General features: G+C 32.6%; 2 protein-coding genes across 2 annotated transcripts in view; one reads left to right on the top strand and one right to left on the bottom strand.

Moving 5' to 3' along the window:
- Positions 1-15,143, top strand: part of CCDC18 (coiled-coil domain containing 18) — a 140,697-nt gene that overhangs the window by 31,303 nt on the left and 94,251 nt on the right. Inside the window, exons 13-15 of the mRNA XM_030868681.3 lie at positions 3,553-3,773; positions 4,904-5,014; positions 5,489-5,620. Coding sequence (XP_030724541.3) covers positions 3,553-3,773; positions 4,904-5,014; positions 5,489-5,620 — 464 coding nt within the window. The remainder of the gene's footprint in view (positions 1-3,552; positions 3,774-4,903; positions 5,015-5,488; positions 5,621-15,143) is intronic.
- Positions 1,448-7,103, bottom strand: LOC138842406 (cytochrome c oxidase subunit 6C-like). Its single transcript, XM_070044066.1, has 2 exons — positions 7,093-7,103; positions 1,448-1,634 (listed from the first exon to the last, which is right to left on the bottom strand). Exons 1-2 carry the CDS (start codon positions 7,101-7,103, stop codon positions 1,448-1,450), a joined length of 198 nt encoding a protein of 65 aa, XP_069900167.1.

Genomic DNA, 15,143 nt, shown 5'->3' with positions numbered 1-15,143 from the left:
TTAATATTTTGTTTTCTTCAGAAAAATAACCAGAAGTGGAATTGCTGGGTCATATGGTAGTTCTGTTTTTAATTTTTGAGAAACCCCCATACTGTTTTCCACAGTAGCTGTACCAGTTTACATTCCTGCTAGCAGGGCACCAGGGTTCCGTTTTTTCCACATTCTTGTCAACCCTTGTTATTTCTTGTCTTTTTGATAATAGCATTTCTAACATGTGTGAGGTGATATCTCATTGTGGTTTTGATTAGATTTCCATGATTCGTGTTGTTAAGCACCTTTTCATGTACCTTGTTGGCCATTGGTGTCTTGTCTGGAAACATGTCTATTCAGATCCTTTTCCCTTTTTTTTTTTTTTTTTTTTGCTGTTGAGTTATATGAATTTTTAAATATATTTTGAATATTAACCTCTTATCAGATACATGATTTAGAAATATTTTTTCCCATTCCATAGGTTGACTTTTCATTTTATTGATGGTTTCTTTTGCTATACAGGAGATTTTTAGTTTGATGTAGTCCCACACATTTGTTTTTGCTTTTGGTGTAAAATCCAAAAAAAAAAAAAATCATTGCTGAGACTGATGTCTAATAGCTTACAGTCTGTTTTTGTTTTTTTTTTCCCTAGTAGTTTTATGGCTTTAGGTGTTATGTTCATGTCTTTAATCCATTTTAAGTTAATTTTTGTGTATGGTGTAAGATAATGGTCCAGTTTCATTTTTTTTGTATGTTGCTGTCCAGTTTTCCCGACACCATTTATTGAAGGGACTATCCTTTCCCCATGGAATACTCTTCACTCCTTTGTTGTAAATTAATTGACCATATATTTATTTATAGTCTTTCTATTTTGTTCCATTGATCTATGTGTCTGTTTTTATGCCAGTACCATACTTTTTCTGATTACTATAACTTTGTAATATAGTTTGAAACCAGGAAGTGTAATGCCTCCAGTTTTGTTCTTCTTTCTCGTTTGTGGTTCCATATAAATATTTAGGATTGTTTGTTAATTTCTGTGAAAAATGCCATTGGAATTTTGATAGGGGTTGAATTGAATCAGTAGGTCACTTTGGGTTAGTATGGACAGTTTTACAATGTTAATTCTTCTAATCCAGGAGGATGAGATGTCTTTCCATTTATTTGTGTCTTCAGTTTCTTTCATCAACATCTTGTAGTTTTCAGTATACAGATCTTTTACCTACTTGGTTATATTTATTCCTAAGTATTTTATTCTTTTTGACTCAATTGTAAATGGGGTTGTTCTCTAAATTTCTCTCTTTTTTTAATTGGTTAATTGTTTATTTATCACGAGAAACTATTCCTTAGCCCAGATATTCATAGTTCATAGTTTCATAGTTCAGGAACACAGGTAAGTGACAAACTTCCATGGAACTCAACCCAAAGAAATTCTTTATATCCCCAAATCACTTTGCACTCTGAAAGATACCAACCTTCCTCACATCTCTTCAAAATATTTTATGGAATCATAATTTCTATAGAAATCTGCATATGCCTTCTTTCTTGGTTCAGCCACAGCAAACTTACAGAAAGTTGCAACTCCTAGGGAGACAGTGAGTGCTCCAACAATATGAAATCGCAGGCGCTTGGCCAGAAGGCCACACATCTGAGGTTTTGTCAAAGAACTGGAAGGCAGGGTAGTTTTTCTTGATAGCTCAACAACAACGTCCTTCCAGACTGATGGAGTAAATTTCTTTCTGATAGTTTATAGTTTACTCAGAATTAAGATTTTTTCCACTTGAAGTGAAATGTAGAAACTTTACAAGGTTATAGGTCTCTTTACCATCCATATTTTATATTGTAATTGTCCAGTGTATTATACCAGCATACACCGAAAACCTCACTAGACAATGCTATTTTTTCCTTTCAACTGTCATAATCTGATAGTTAATCACTGCAGCTTTTTGTTGATTAGTGTTTGCCTGGTAAAACTTTTTCCATCCTTTTAAACCTGTATCTTTATATATAAGGGAATTTCTAATAGAAAGCATATAATTGGTTCTTGCTTTAATAACCAGTGATTTTTACTCTTTTACTGGAATGTTTAGGTTACTTACATTTAATGTAATTATTGATCTTTTGGGGTTTAAATCTACCATCTTGGTATTTGTTTGCTTTCTATTCTATTGCCCTTTGTTCATCTTTCTTGCCTTCTTTTGAATGAATTATAGTATTCCATTTTTTTAATGTCCTCAATTGAGTAATTAATTATATCTCTTTTTTTTTAGTGGTTGCCCTAATGGTTAACATATGCATCTTTAACTTATCATGCTCTATCTTCAAGTACAATGGGCTGCCAGTAGCAGAAATGACAGCAGAGAAAATTAGATATCTAAGTAATTAGAGGGAATACAGAAGAGAATGATGGGATCAGCAGAGGGAATTCTAGTTATTAGAGGTGGTGATAGTATATATCATATATTCTCTAACGTCACAGAAAAACAGAGACAATGATAGATTACTTAGAAATTGAATTATTAGGGATATGGAGAATTGATGGGAAATGGCTACTTATTCAGTCCTTGAAGGCATAGTACATCTGTACTTGTTTCCACATCTGTGTATTCTCAGGCAGTCATCTACATTATGCATCTACTTTATTTATTTTTTTAAATTAATTTATTTATGACTGTTGGATCTTCGTTGCTGTGCGCGAGCTTTCTCTAGTTGTGTTGAGCAGGGTCTAGTCTTCGTTGCGGTGCGTGGGCTTCTCATTGCAGTGGCTTCTCTTGTTGCAGAACATGGGCTTCAGTAGTTGCAGCATGTGGGCTCAGTAGTTGTGGCTCATGGGCTCTAGAGCACAGGCTCAGTAGTTGTGGCGCATGGGCTTAGTTGCTCCACGGCATATGGGATCTTCCTGGACCAGGGATTGAACCTCTGTTCCCTGCATTAGCAGTTGGATTCTTATCCACTGCACCACCAGGGAAGTCCCTATGCATCTACTTTAAAGCACTCCTGAAAGCTTGTTTACCTTTGAGTGGGCATAGGTGTGTACATTTATAATGGAGAAAAGGTATATTCAAACAACTACCTCTGATAACCTTCAGTGTTTTTAAAAAGCATTACTGAGTTCTCATCAGCTCGTTTGGAATAAGAAGGATTCTCTGTTTTTGGCTTTTGAACCTACATCTATATACAGTAGCAAATATTATTAATGATCTCAAGTTATCCAAATAAATTTATGATAAACTTTGGTTTAAGGAGACAGGACAATGTTTGTGTGTTTTGGGTTTTCTTTTTCAAACAATTATTTATATCCAAACAATGGGATTTTTAAAGATGGAGACGGGCTCTTTGTGGAAAAAAAGAAAAGTGAGTGAGTCAGAAGACCTTATTCCTACTTTGTTATGTATTTAATAATAGGAAGTACCTTGCTTACCATGTTCCTTCATTATATTTTCCTTAATGTATGTTTTATTCTCCATCCACTTTAGTATTCTTTAGATCAGAAACTAAACTTATGATTAAATCTTTCAACATTGAAATGGGTTTTTATTCTTTAAGTTTTATACAGAACAATTTTCCTTTTATGTTTATTAACAGAACGTATAAAAGATCAAAATCAACATACTGTGAACAAGCAATATGAAAGAGAAAGGCAAAGACTTGCTTCTGGAATAGAAGAATTGCGTGATAAGTTGATGCAGATAGAAGCTGAGAATTCTGATTTGAAGGTTAACATGGCCCACAGAACTAGTCAGTTTCAGCTGATTCAAGAGGAGCTGCTAGAGAAAGCTTCAAACTCTAGCAAACTTGAAAGTGAAGTAAGCTTGAATTAGCTATTTATATGTACTGGATTTTGAGAGAAGAAAAAAGTGTTGTAGGGTTTTTGTAAAACTTGTATGTTAAAGTCCAGATTTATACACTAAAAAAAAATTAATGGTACCTCATGAGTTATAACTTCTTTTAAAATTATATTTGGAAACTTCTGGGTTTTAATATATGTTAAAAGCAGGAAAATACTGTAGTGGCTAAATTTGGTGAAACAAACTGTACTGTATTCTATTATTTCTTCCAAGTATAAGTTAATATGGCAAATACATATTTACAAGTAAAAAATTTGGATTATGTAATTGGAAAAAAGGGGTAGTAGTAGAGGATTTCAAACTTTAGCAAACAGTAGAACCACCTGGAAAGCCTGTTAAACATGCACGTTTTGGGTCCTATTCCAGTGATTCTGATTTAGTACGTATGGAGTAATGCAAAGGAATCTGCATTTTTAAACAATTACATGTGAATCTGATGCAGATATCTTATGGATTACATTCTGAAAAGGGGATAAAGTATGTTTTATGAATATCTGATCGTCATTTCCACTGAGGACAGAACAGAATTAGGTAATTGTGGACCACGTCCACGTGTGTATATGCTCTACTCACCCTTCAAACCAGAGGCTGCAGCTATCTGAGGGTACTTTTTAAATGTCTGATTTTTCATCTTAAAGTCTGTAGCCAAGACTAGGGAAAAGACCTGTGGGATAGGAACTTAAATAAGTAATGGAAAGGAGATTTAGTCAGTCTATAACTATAGCCATCAGCTTACTTAGAAAATTGCCAAGTACTGAGATGAACAACTTTTTTAAAATTAAAATATTAGCACAGTCTCGTTGAAAATACAAAAAGGGACAAAGAAGAAAATAAAACATTGATAGTTCTACCACAAGAAATTACTACTGTTAACATTTTATTGTACTAATTTCAGTCTTTAATAGCTACTTTTATGAAATGGGTTCGGGGGCAATCCTATTTGAACATAGGGATCTGAAATAAATACTTACGTATTACACAGATGGAATAAGCTATGTCATATTTCTGGTCTTCCCTTCACTGTTTTTCTTCTGAATTGTCACTTATTTTTAAAAAATAATTTTTTATTTATTTCAATGTGTTTTCAGATGACAAAGAAATGTTCTCAACTTTTAACTCTAGAGAAACAGCTAGAAGAAAAAATTGTTGCTTATTCCTCTATTGCTGCAAAAAATGCGGAACTAGAACAGGAACTTATGGTAAAAATTACCTTTTTTTTGATACAGATTTACTGTGGCTTTAAGGAACTTAATTTGTAACAGCATGTTTGTTTTAGTATCATTATTCTAAAATGTACCATATAGGAAAATATAAATTCTACCAAACTTCAGATTATTCAATTTTCATTTCTATATTTTTAAGTTATATATTTTTAAGTTAATATGGCAAGTTGTTATCTAAAGTTCCTCATTTTTATTTTAGTAGAATTGAAGGAAATGGTAGTAGTTCTTTGATATGCTTTGTAGCATTTTTAAACAATCCTATCATTTTGATACAATTTTTTAAAAAACACTTTCTCTTTTTTATAAATATTTAAATATTTTTGAAGTTGACATATTAACTACTATGATTCTTTGAAGCCTAGAATATGATAAATTTTATGCTTTACTAATGTACTTTTATGTAAAACTCTTTCTTAATTATGTTCTTTTAAAGTGTTTTTGTATTTCTAGGAAAAGAATGAAAAGGTTAGAAGTCTAGAAACCAATATCAATACAGAGCATGAGAAAATTTGTTTAGCTTTTGAAAAGGCAAAGAAAATTCATCTTGACCAGCATAAAGAAATGGAAAAGCAGATTGAAAGAGTAAGATATTAATTACGTTTTTATAAGTAAATATAATATATATTTAGAATATGAATGCTGAAAAGAACCTTAAACATTACTAGCTCAGCTTTCTTTATTTTAATAGATGAGGAAACAAAGACATAGAAAAGTTAGTGGCAAATACTATAATTAGAATCACATTACTTCTGGATCATTTTACAATGCTCTCTCCTTTAGTACTCTTGCCATTTCAGTTTTGATCATTACTTTTTGACATTATCAAGCTAAGAGTGATTCTGTAGACTCTTTTCCACTAGAGATATTATTTGCTTGAAGATTGGTTAAGAGGAGATGCTCTCTTGATCTTGAGTTAAAAGTGAAGAGTAAAAAAAAACAAAAAACAAAAGTGAAGGAGAAACTGTGAGACCAGAAGCACAAGACCAAATAAAAAAATAGATAGTTTGGATGGGTTTAATAGCAGAATGTAGCTAACACACAAATATAAACTTCAAATGTAGAGCAATAGAAATTATTCAGTCTGAGTAATAGAGAGAAAAAAAGATTTGGAAAAAAGTGAACAGAGCCTCAGAGAACTGTTGAACAATATCAGAAAGTCTAGCATTTATGTCATCAGAGTACCAGAGAAGAGGAGAATGAGACTGGTACAAAAAATATTTGAAGGAATTATGACTGATAACTTTGCAGATTTGTGAAGGAAATAAATTTACAAATTCAACAAGCTTAAAGAGGATAAAATCTTGAAAGCAGCCAGAGATAAATAACACATTGTATATAGAGGAACAAAGATTAAAATTTACTGCAGATTTCTCATCAGAAAATCAAAAACTGTGAAGGTTAGAAGACCGAAGAACTGTTTTTTTTTTAAGTGCTGAAAGAGAAAAATTGTCAACATAGAATTTTATGTCCAGCAATAATATTCTTTAGGATATATAAAGACATTCTTAGATTAAGGGCAATTTAGAGAACTTGTCATGAGCAGACTTGTTCTAAAATAAATGATAAAGTTCTTCAGGCAAAAGAGAAATAAGAGGGAAAATTTAAGCCTCAGGGATGAAGAGCAACAAAAACAGTAAATATTTGGTTACATACCATGGACTATATTTATTCTTTTAAGATTTTTGTAATATTTATGACCGTTGAAAGAAAGAATAGAATTGTCTAGTGAGGTTTTCATTGTATGTTGATGTAATACCTTGGATGATTACAATATAAAATAAGAATGGTATAATCTTGTAAAGTTTGTACATTTCACTTCAGGTGGAAAAATCTAATTCTGAGTAAACTATGAAAATTTAAAAACAGTTGGTCCCCTTTATCCACAGATTATATGTTCTAAGATCCCAACTGGATTCCTGAAACTGTGGATAGTACCAAACCCAATAAATACTATGTTTTTTTCTATACATACATACATACCTATGATGAAGTTTAATTTATAAGTTAGGCACAGTAAGAGAATATCCAAATGGCCAGCCTCACTACTCTTGTACTCTGGGGCCATTATTTAGTAAATTAAGAGTTACTTGTACACAAGCACTGCTGTACCATGACAGTCAATCTGATAACTGAGATGGCTGCTAAGTGACTAATGGCAGGTAGCATATACAGTGTGGATATGCTGGGCAAAGGGATGATTCACATCCTGGGCAGGAAAGAGTTTTCCTCAGGGTTTAATCATGCTACTCAGAATGGCATGGTATTTAAAACTTATGAATTGTTTATTTGTGGAATTTAATATTTTCATATTACAGTTGAGTGTGGGTAACTGAAACTGTGGAAAGCGAAACTACAGATAAGGGGGGACTACTGTATGTATATTATAATCCCTAGAACAACCACTAAAAAAACTATACAGATACAGTAATATGCTAACAAATAAAATATTATAGAATTCTGAAAATATTCATATAGTTAAAAGAAGGCTGGAAAGGGGAAACAAATGAAAAATAGAGGAGACAAAGAGAAAACTAATAAAGGGGTATGTGCTTAAATTCAGGCATCTCAGATATTAATTTAGATGTAACTGTTCTAAACACACCAAATAAAAATTGAAGTTGTGAGATTGAATTTAAAAAAACAAGATGCAGATATACTGTCTTTAAGAAGTCCATGTTAAATATAAAGATGTAGATAGGTCAAGTATAAAAGCATGGAAAAAGATGTACCAGGTAAACAATAATCAAAAGAAAGCTGGAGTGGCAATATAAGTATCAAAGTAGACTTTAGAACAAAGAAAATTACCAGGGATAAAATAGAAAATTGTGTAGTGATAAAAGGCTCAATTCACCAAGAAAACATAACAGTCCTAAATGTGATATGTACCTAACAAACTAATTTCAAAATATGTGAAGCAAAAGTGAAGAGGTCTGAAAGGAGAAAGAAATTAATACAAAATTATAGTTGGAGATGTCAACACTACTCTTTTCTGTAATTGATAGAATAAGTAGATTAAAAATTCAGCAAGGATATAGAACTCACCTGAACAGCACTGTCAACGAACTTTTTTTTTTCTCTTTTTTAAAAAATTTTGGCCGTGCTACTTGGCATGTAGGATCTTAGTTCCCCAACCAGGGATGGAACCTCTGCCCACTGCAGTGGAATTGCAGAGTCTTAACCACTGGACCAACAACAGAATATACATTCTTCTTCAGTACACCTGAAATATTCACCAAGATATACCATACCCTAGGTCATAAAATCAGCCTTATCAAATTTCAAAGAATTAAAACCATGTATACAGTTGTCCCTTGGTATCCATGGATGATTGGTTCCAGGACCCACTGTAGAAGATCTGCAGATGCTCAAGTCCCATAGTGGGCCCTCTATAACTGCAGTTCCACATCAGTGGATTTAACCAACCACGTATTGTTTAGTACTGTATGTATTTATTGAAAAAAATCTGCCTATAAATGCACCTGCACTGTTCAAACCCATGTTGTTCAAGGGTCAACTGTAGTATGTTTTCTGACCATAATGGAATTAAACTAGAAACCATTAATGGAAAGATATCTGGAAATTCCCCAAATATTTGGAAGTTAAACAACACACTTTTTAAAAAAATATCTTTATTGGAGTATAATTGCTTTACAATGTTGTGTAAACAACACACTTTTAAATAATCCATGGATCAATGAGTAAGTCTCAAGGGAAATTTAAAATATTTTAAACAATGAAAATGAAAACAATATATCTGAATTTGTGGAATGCAGCTAGAGCAGTTCATAGAGCTTTATAGCATTAAATGCATACATTAGAAGAAAACTTAAAAAAAATCAGCAATCTAAACTTCCACCTTAAGAAACTAGGAAAAGAAGACCAAAATTAACCCATAAGAAACAGAAAGATGGAGATAATAAAAAGCATAATTGAAAGAAATTGGAATTTGAAAAGAGAATATTAGTAGAGAAAATCAGTGAAATCTAAATCTGGTTCTTTGAAAAGATCAGTAAAATTTATAAACCTCTAGCCAGTCTGATGAAGTAAAAAAAAAAAAGAAAACACAGATAACCTGTATCAAGAGTGAGTAAGGGTGTATCACTAGACACCTCACAGATATTAAAGGTTAATAAAGGAAAGGAGAGGTTTATCCTGAGAATGGGAGGCTGGTTCAACATTCAGAAAAAAAAAAATCATTGTAATCTACCATATTAGCATACCAAAAACCAGAAAAACCTACATGATCATATCAATAGATGCAGAAAAAGCTTTTGATAAAATTCAACATTTTCTCATGATGAAAACTCTTAGCCAACTAGAAATAGAAGGGAACTTCATGAACCTGATGAAGGGCATCTTCCCAAAAAATCCTATGGATAATATATCTTAATGGTGAAACACTTAATTCTCTCCTGTAAGATTGGGAACAGAGCAAGAATATCTGCTGTCATCACTCCTATTTAACATCATACTAAAAAGCCCATTTCAATCAGGAGGAAACAAAGCTATCCCTGTTTCCTGTCTATGTAGGAAATCCCAAAGAATCTACAAAAATATCTTAAAATTAATGAGCGAGCAAGGTCACAGGATGCAAGGTTAACATCCACATCAGTTGTATTTCTATATATAGTTGACTCTTGAACAACACTGGTTTGAACTGTGTGGGTCCATTTATCCTCGCATTTTTTTTAGTTTGTGTAATACTACACAGTCTGCGGTTGGTTGAATTGGTGGATACAGAACTGCAGATATGAAGGGCAGACTGCAAAGTTATTCACAGATTTTTGACTTCAAGGAGGGGTTGTTGCCTCTAATCCTCACGTTGTTCAAGGGTCAACTGTACTAGCAATGAACAATTAGAAGCTAAAATTTTAAAAATACTGCTATTTACAAAGCTCCAAAGAGATAAGACATAGATGTAAATAAAACAAAATATGTGGAATATTTGTATGCTGAAAACTACAAAATGTTAAAGAAAGACCTAAATAAATGGAAAGAAATACCATTTCTGTGGATTGTAAGTCTCAATATATTTAGGATGTCAGTTCACCTTAAACAGATCTCTCGATTTAATACATTTCCAATCAAAATCCCAGTAAAAATTTTTTTGTGCGCATAGATAGCTGATTTTGAATTTTGTAATAGAAAGGCAAAGAAACTAGAATAGGCAAAACAAGTTTGAAAGAGAACAAAGTTAGTGGATTTATGCTACCGTATCTTAAGACTTACTATAAACCTATAGTAATCAAGACAGTGAGGTATTAACAAAATAATAGACACATAGATGAAAGGAACAAAATATAGGGTCTAGAAATAGACCTGGCAAATATGGTCAACTGATTTTTAACAAAGGTACAAAACCAATTCAGAATGGAGAAAGAATAGTTTTTGAATGAGTAATGCTGGAACAATTGGACATCCATATGCAAAAAGATGGAGCTGCAGTATATACCTATATAAAAATTAATTCAAAGTGAATCATATATTTAAATATAAAATAAAAAGATATTAAAACTCAGAAGAAAACATGGGAGAAAATCTTCATGACCTTAGGTTAGGCAAGAGTTCTTAGATATAAAACCAAAACAATATAAGGGAAAAATTGATAAATTGGAATTCATCAAAATTAAAAATGTATGCTCAATGAAAGACATTATTAAGAGAATGAAAAGACAAGCTATAAACTGGGAGAAAATATTGTAAATCACATATCCAGCAAAGAACTTTTACCCAGCATATATAAAGAATTCTCAAAATTCATCAATAAGAAAGTAATCCCATTTTTTTAATGGACAAAGACTTGAATAGATACTTCATCAGAAAAGATATACAAATGGCAAATAAGCATATGAAAATATGTTGAACTTGATTCATCATTAGGAAAATGCAAATTAAATGCACAGTGAAATACTACTGCATTCTTGTTAGAATACTGAGAGAGAGAGGTAGAAAGGAAGGGAGGAAGGAAGATCTGACAATAGCAAATGCTACCCAGGATGTGAAACAACTGGTTTTCTCATATATTGCTGGGGATAATGCAAAGTAGTAAAACTACTGAAACAACTTAACATCTTCTTATACACTTAACATATGACCCAGCAGTCTTAGATATTTGTTCTAGACAAATGAAAACTTATCTTTACACTAAAACCTACTACAAATGTTTATAGTAGGTTTATTCATAATTGCCAAAAACTGGAAACTACCCAGTGTCTTTCAATGAGTAAATGGGTAAACTATGGTACCTCAATACAATGGAATACTACTCAGTAATAACAAGGAATAATCTATTGATTCAGGAGAAAACATGGGTGAATCTACAAGGCTTTATGCTAATGGAAAGAAGCCAATTGCAAAATGTTGTATACAATTCTATTTCTTTGACATTCTCAATAAAGTCAAAAGCTATAGGATGAAGATCATTTTATTGATTGCCAGGTGTTGGGAAGGGTGGAGAGTTGACTATAAAGCAAGTGTCCCCAACCCCCGGGCCATGGAACAGTACCTGTTAGGAACCAGGCTGCACAGCAGGAGGTGGGCGGCAGGTGAGCGAGCAAAGCTTCATCTGTATTTACAGCCACTCCCCATTGCTTGCATTACCACCTGAGCTGCACCTCCTGTCAGCATTATGGTGAGTTGTATAATTATTGCATTATATATTACAATGTAATAATAATAGAAATAAAGTGCACAATAAATGTAATGCGCTTGAATCATCCCGAAACCATCCTCCCCACCCCCATCCGTGGAAAAAGTGTCTTCCACGAAACCAGTCCCTGGTGCCAAAAAGGTTGGGGACCGCTGCTGTAAAGGATTAACATGAGGGGTCTTGAGAGTGAAGGAATCATTCTGTATCCTTATTGTGATGGGAGTTTTATGAATCTATGCATGTATTAAAAAACCTCAGACTCATACACCCAAAAAATGAATGTAAATGAAGTTTTAAAAAGTATCCCACCCTAGAATCATTGTTACAATATTAGTTTATGTCTTTTAGACCAGTTTCTCTGCATCTTTGCATACTTACATGTTTATAGTACACATATACACAAACACACGTAAACAATTTTTAATAGCTTCGTTTTACAGAATTATTGCTATTTGACTTTTCTATTAGGATTATAATTAATTTTCAGTAAACTTTATTGTAAGCTATTTTTTTCTTATTTTAGAATATTATTTTATAATAGAGTCTCAAAAATGGAACTACTGACTCAGGAGATAAAAAATATTTTTCAGATGAGTTTATCCCTGATAAATCCTTCAAAGTTTAATTTGAAAATGGCAGAAATTCTAGGAAGATATTATATTTGATATCTCAAATACTGAATTGCTGCAGAGAATTGGCATGATAGGTCTGTCCAAGGGCCTACTTGATAATTGATGGGTCAGCTTCTATGAAAATCTATGGTTATAACATCATTTAGTCTTGTTTATTCATAAAATTAATTTTAATATATTCATGTTTTAAGAAAAAATTCTAAAGTTATTTAATATTTTTCAAACTTTTTATTGTGGTTAGTATTATCAGTATTAGTGTTATTGGTGTTATAATTTATGTTATCTTAACTATTTTTAAGTGTACAGTGGTATTAAATACATTAACATTGTTGTGCAACCATCACCACCATTTATCCTCATAATTCTTCTCATCTTGTAGAACTGAATCTCTGTACTCATTAGAGTACACAATAACTCCCTATTCTCCTCTCCCCCCAACTCTTGGCGATCACTATTCTACTTTCTGTGTCTGTGATTTGCCTTCTCTAAGTACCTCATGTAAGTGAAATCATATAGTATTTGTCTTTTTATGACTGGTTTGTTTCACTTAGCATAATGTCCTCAAGGTTCATCCATGTTGCAGCATACTGCAGAATTTCCTTCCTTTGTAAGGCTGAATAATATTCCATTGTATGTACATAGCACATTTTGCTTATCCATTCATCTGTTGATGGCCACTTGGTTTGTTTCCACATTTTAGCTGTTGTGAATGATGCTGCTATGATCATGCGGGTGTACAAATATCTCTTTGAGACCCTGCTTTAAGTTATTTTGAGTATACATGCACAAGTGGAATTGCTGATAATATGGTAATTCTGTTTTTAATTTTTTGAGGACCAACCATACTGATTTCTACAGCAGCTATACCGTATTACATTCCCACCAACAGTGCTCAAGTGTTCCAATTTCTCCACATCCTTGTAAACACTTGTTTTCTGGTTTTTAACAGTAGCCATCCTAATGAGTATGAGGTGGTATCTCATTGTAGTTTTGATTTGCATTTCCCTAATGATCAGTGATGCTGATAATCTTTTCATGTGCTTGTTGTCTAGTCATATAGCTTCTTTGGAGAAATGTCTAGTTATTTCCTTTACCCATTTTTTAATAGGGTTGTTTTTATGTAGTTGTTGAGTTTTAGGACTTTTCCATATATTCTGGATATTGATCCCTTATCAAGGTATGTGATTTGCAAATATTCTCTCCCATTCTGTGGGTTTCCTTTTTACTCTGTTGAGAGTGTCTTTGGAGGCACAGACTATTAGAATTTTCATGAAGTCCAGTTTGTCTATTTTTTCTTTTGTTGCCTATACCTTTGGTGTCATATTTAAGAAATTATTTGGTGTCATATTTAAGAAATTATTACCAAATCCAATGTTGTGAAGCTTTGGTTCTATGTTGTGAAGCTTTTGTTCTATGTTTCCTTCTAAGAGTTTTATTTTTTTAGGTCTTAATTTAGGTCTTTGGTCCATTTTGAGTTAATTTTTATATATGGTGCTAGCTGTGGGTCCAACTTCATTCTTTTGCATGTGGATATCCAGTTTTCTCAGCACCATTTGTTAAAAGGACTGTCCTTTCCCCCCACTGAATGATCTTGGCACCCTTGTCAAAATCATTTGACCATATATGTGAGGATTTATTTCTGGGCTTTTGATTCTATTCCATTGGTCTATATGTCATATGCGAAATCACAGTTTTTATTACTGTAGCTTTGTAATAGATTTGAAATCAGGAAATGAGGGTCCTCCAACTTTGTTCATTTTCAAGATTGTTTTGGCTGTTCAGGGTCCTTTGAGATTTCATATGAATTTTAGGGTGGGTTTTTCTGTTTCAGCAAAAAATGTCATTGGGATTTTGCTAGGGATTGTATTGCATTGGGTAATATTGACACTTTAACAATATTAAGTCTTCTAATCCATGAACGTGTAATATGTTTTTATTTATTTACATTTTCTTCAATTCTTTTCATCAGTGTTTTGTAATTTTAATTGTACAAGTCTTTCACCTCCTTGGTTAATTCCTAAGTATTTTATTCTTTTTGATACTATTGTAAATGAAATTGTTTTTGTAATTTTCTTTTCAGATTGTTCATTGTTCACATATAGGAATGCAACTGACTTTTGTGTGTTGAATTTCATCCTCTACTTTTCTGATTTCATTTATCAGTTCTAATAGTTTTATTGTGTGAAATCTTTAGGGTGTTCTATGTATAAGATCGTATCATCTACCAATAGATAATTTTACTTCTTCCTTTCCAACTTGGATGTCTTTTATTTCTTTTTCTTGCCTAATTGCTCTGGCTTGAACTTCCAGTATTATGTTGAATAGAAGTGGTGAGAGGGGCATCCTTTTCTTGTTCTGAGCATAGAGGAAAAGCTTTCAATCTTTCACCATTGAGTATGTTAGCTGTAGGTTTTTCATATAAGGCTTTTATTATGTGAAGGTAGTTTCCTTCTGTTCCTAATTTGTTGAGAGGGTAGTTTCCTTCTGTTCCTAATTTGTTGAGAGGGTATCATGATAGGGTGTTGAATTATGTCAAATGTTTTTTCTGCATCAACTGAGATGCTCATGTGTTATTTTTTTCTATTGAGATGCTCATGTGTTATTTTTTTCTTTCATTCTGTTGATATTGCACGTAACATTGATCAATTTTCATTGCATTCCAGGAATAAATTCCCCTTGGTCACTGTGTTTAATCATTTTACTATGCTGCTGAATTTGGATTGTTAGTATTGTGTTGAAGATTTTTGCATCAGTGCTCATAACAGATATTTGTCTGTAGTTTTCTTTTCTTGTAATGTCTGGGTTTCGTATCAGGTTAATGCAG

The sequence above is a fragment of the Globicephala melas genome, chromosome 1, assembly GCF_963455315.2.
Source record: "Globicephala melas chromosome 1, mGloMel1.2, whole genome shotgun sequence".
Lineage (NCBI taxonomy): Eukaryota > Metazoa > Chordata > Mammalia > Artiodactyla > Delphinidae > Globicephala > Globicephala melas.
This window is presented reverse-complemented; position numbering and strand designations above follow the sequence as displayed.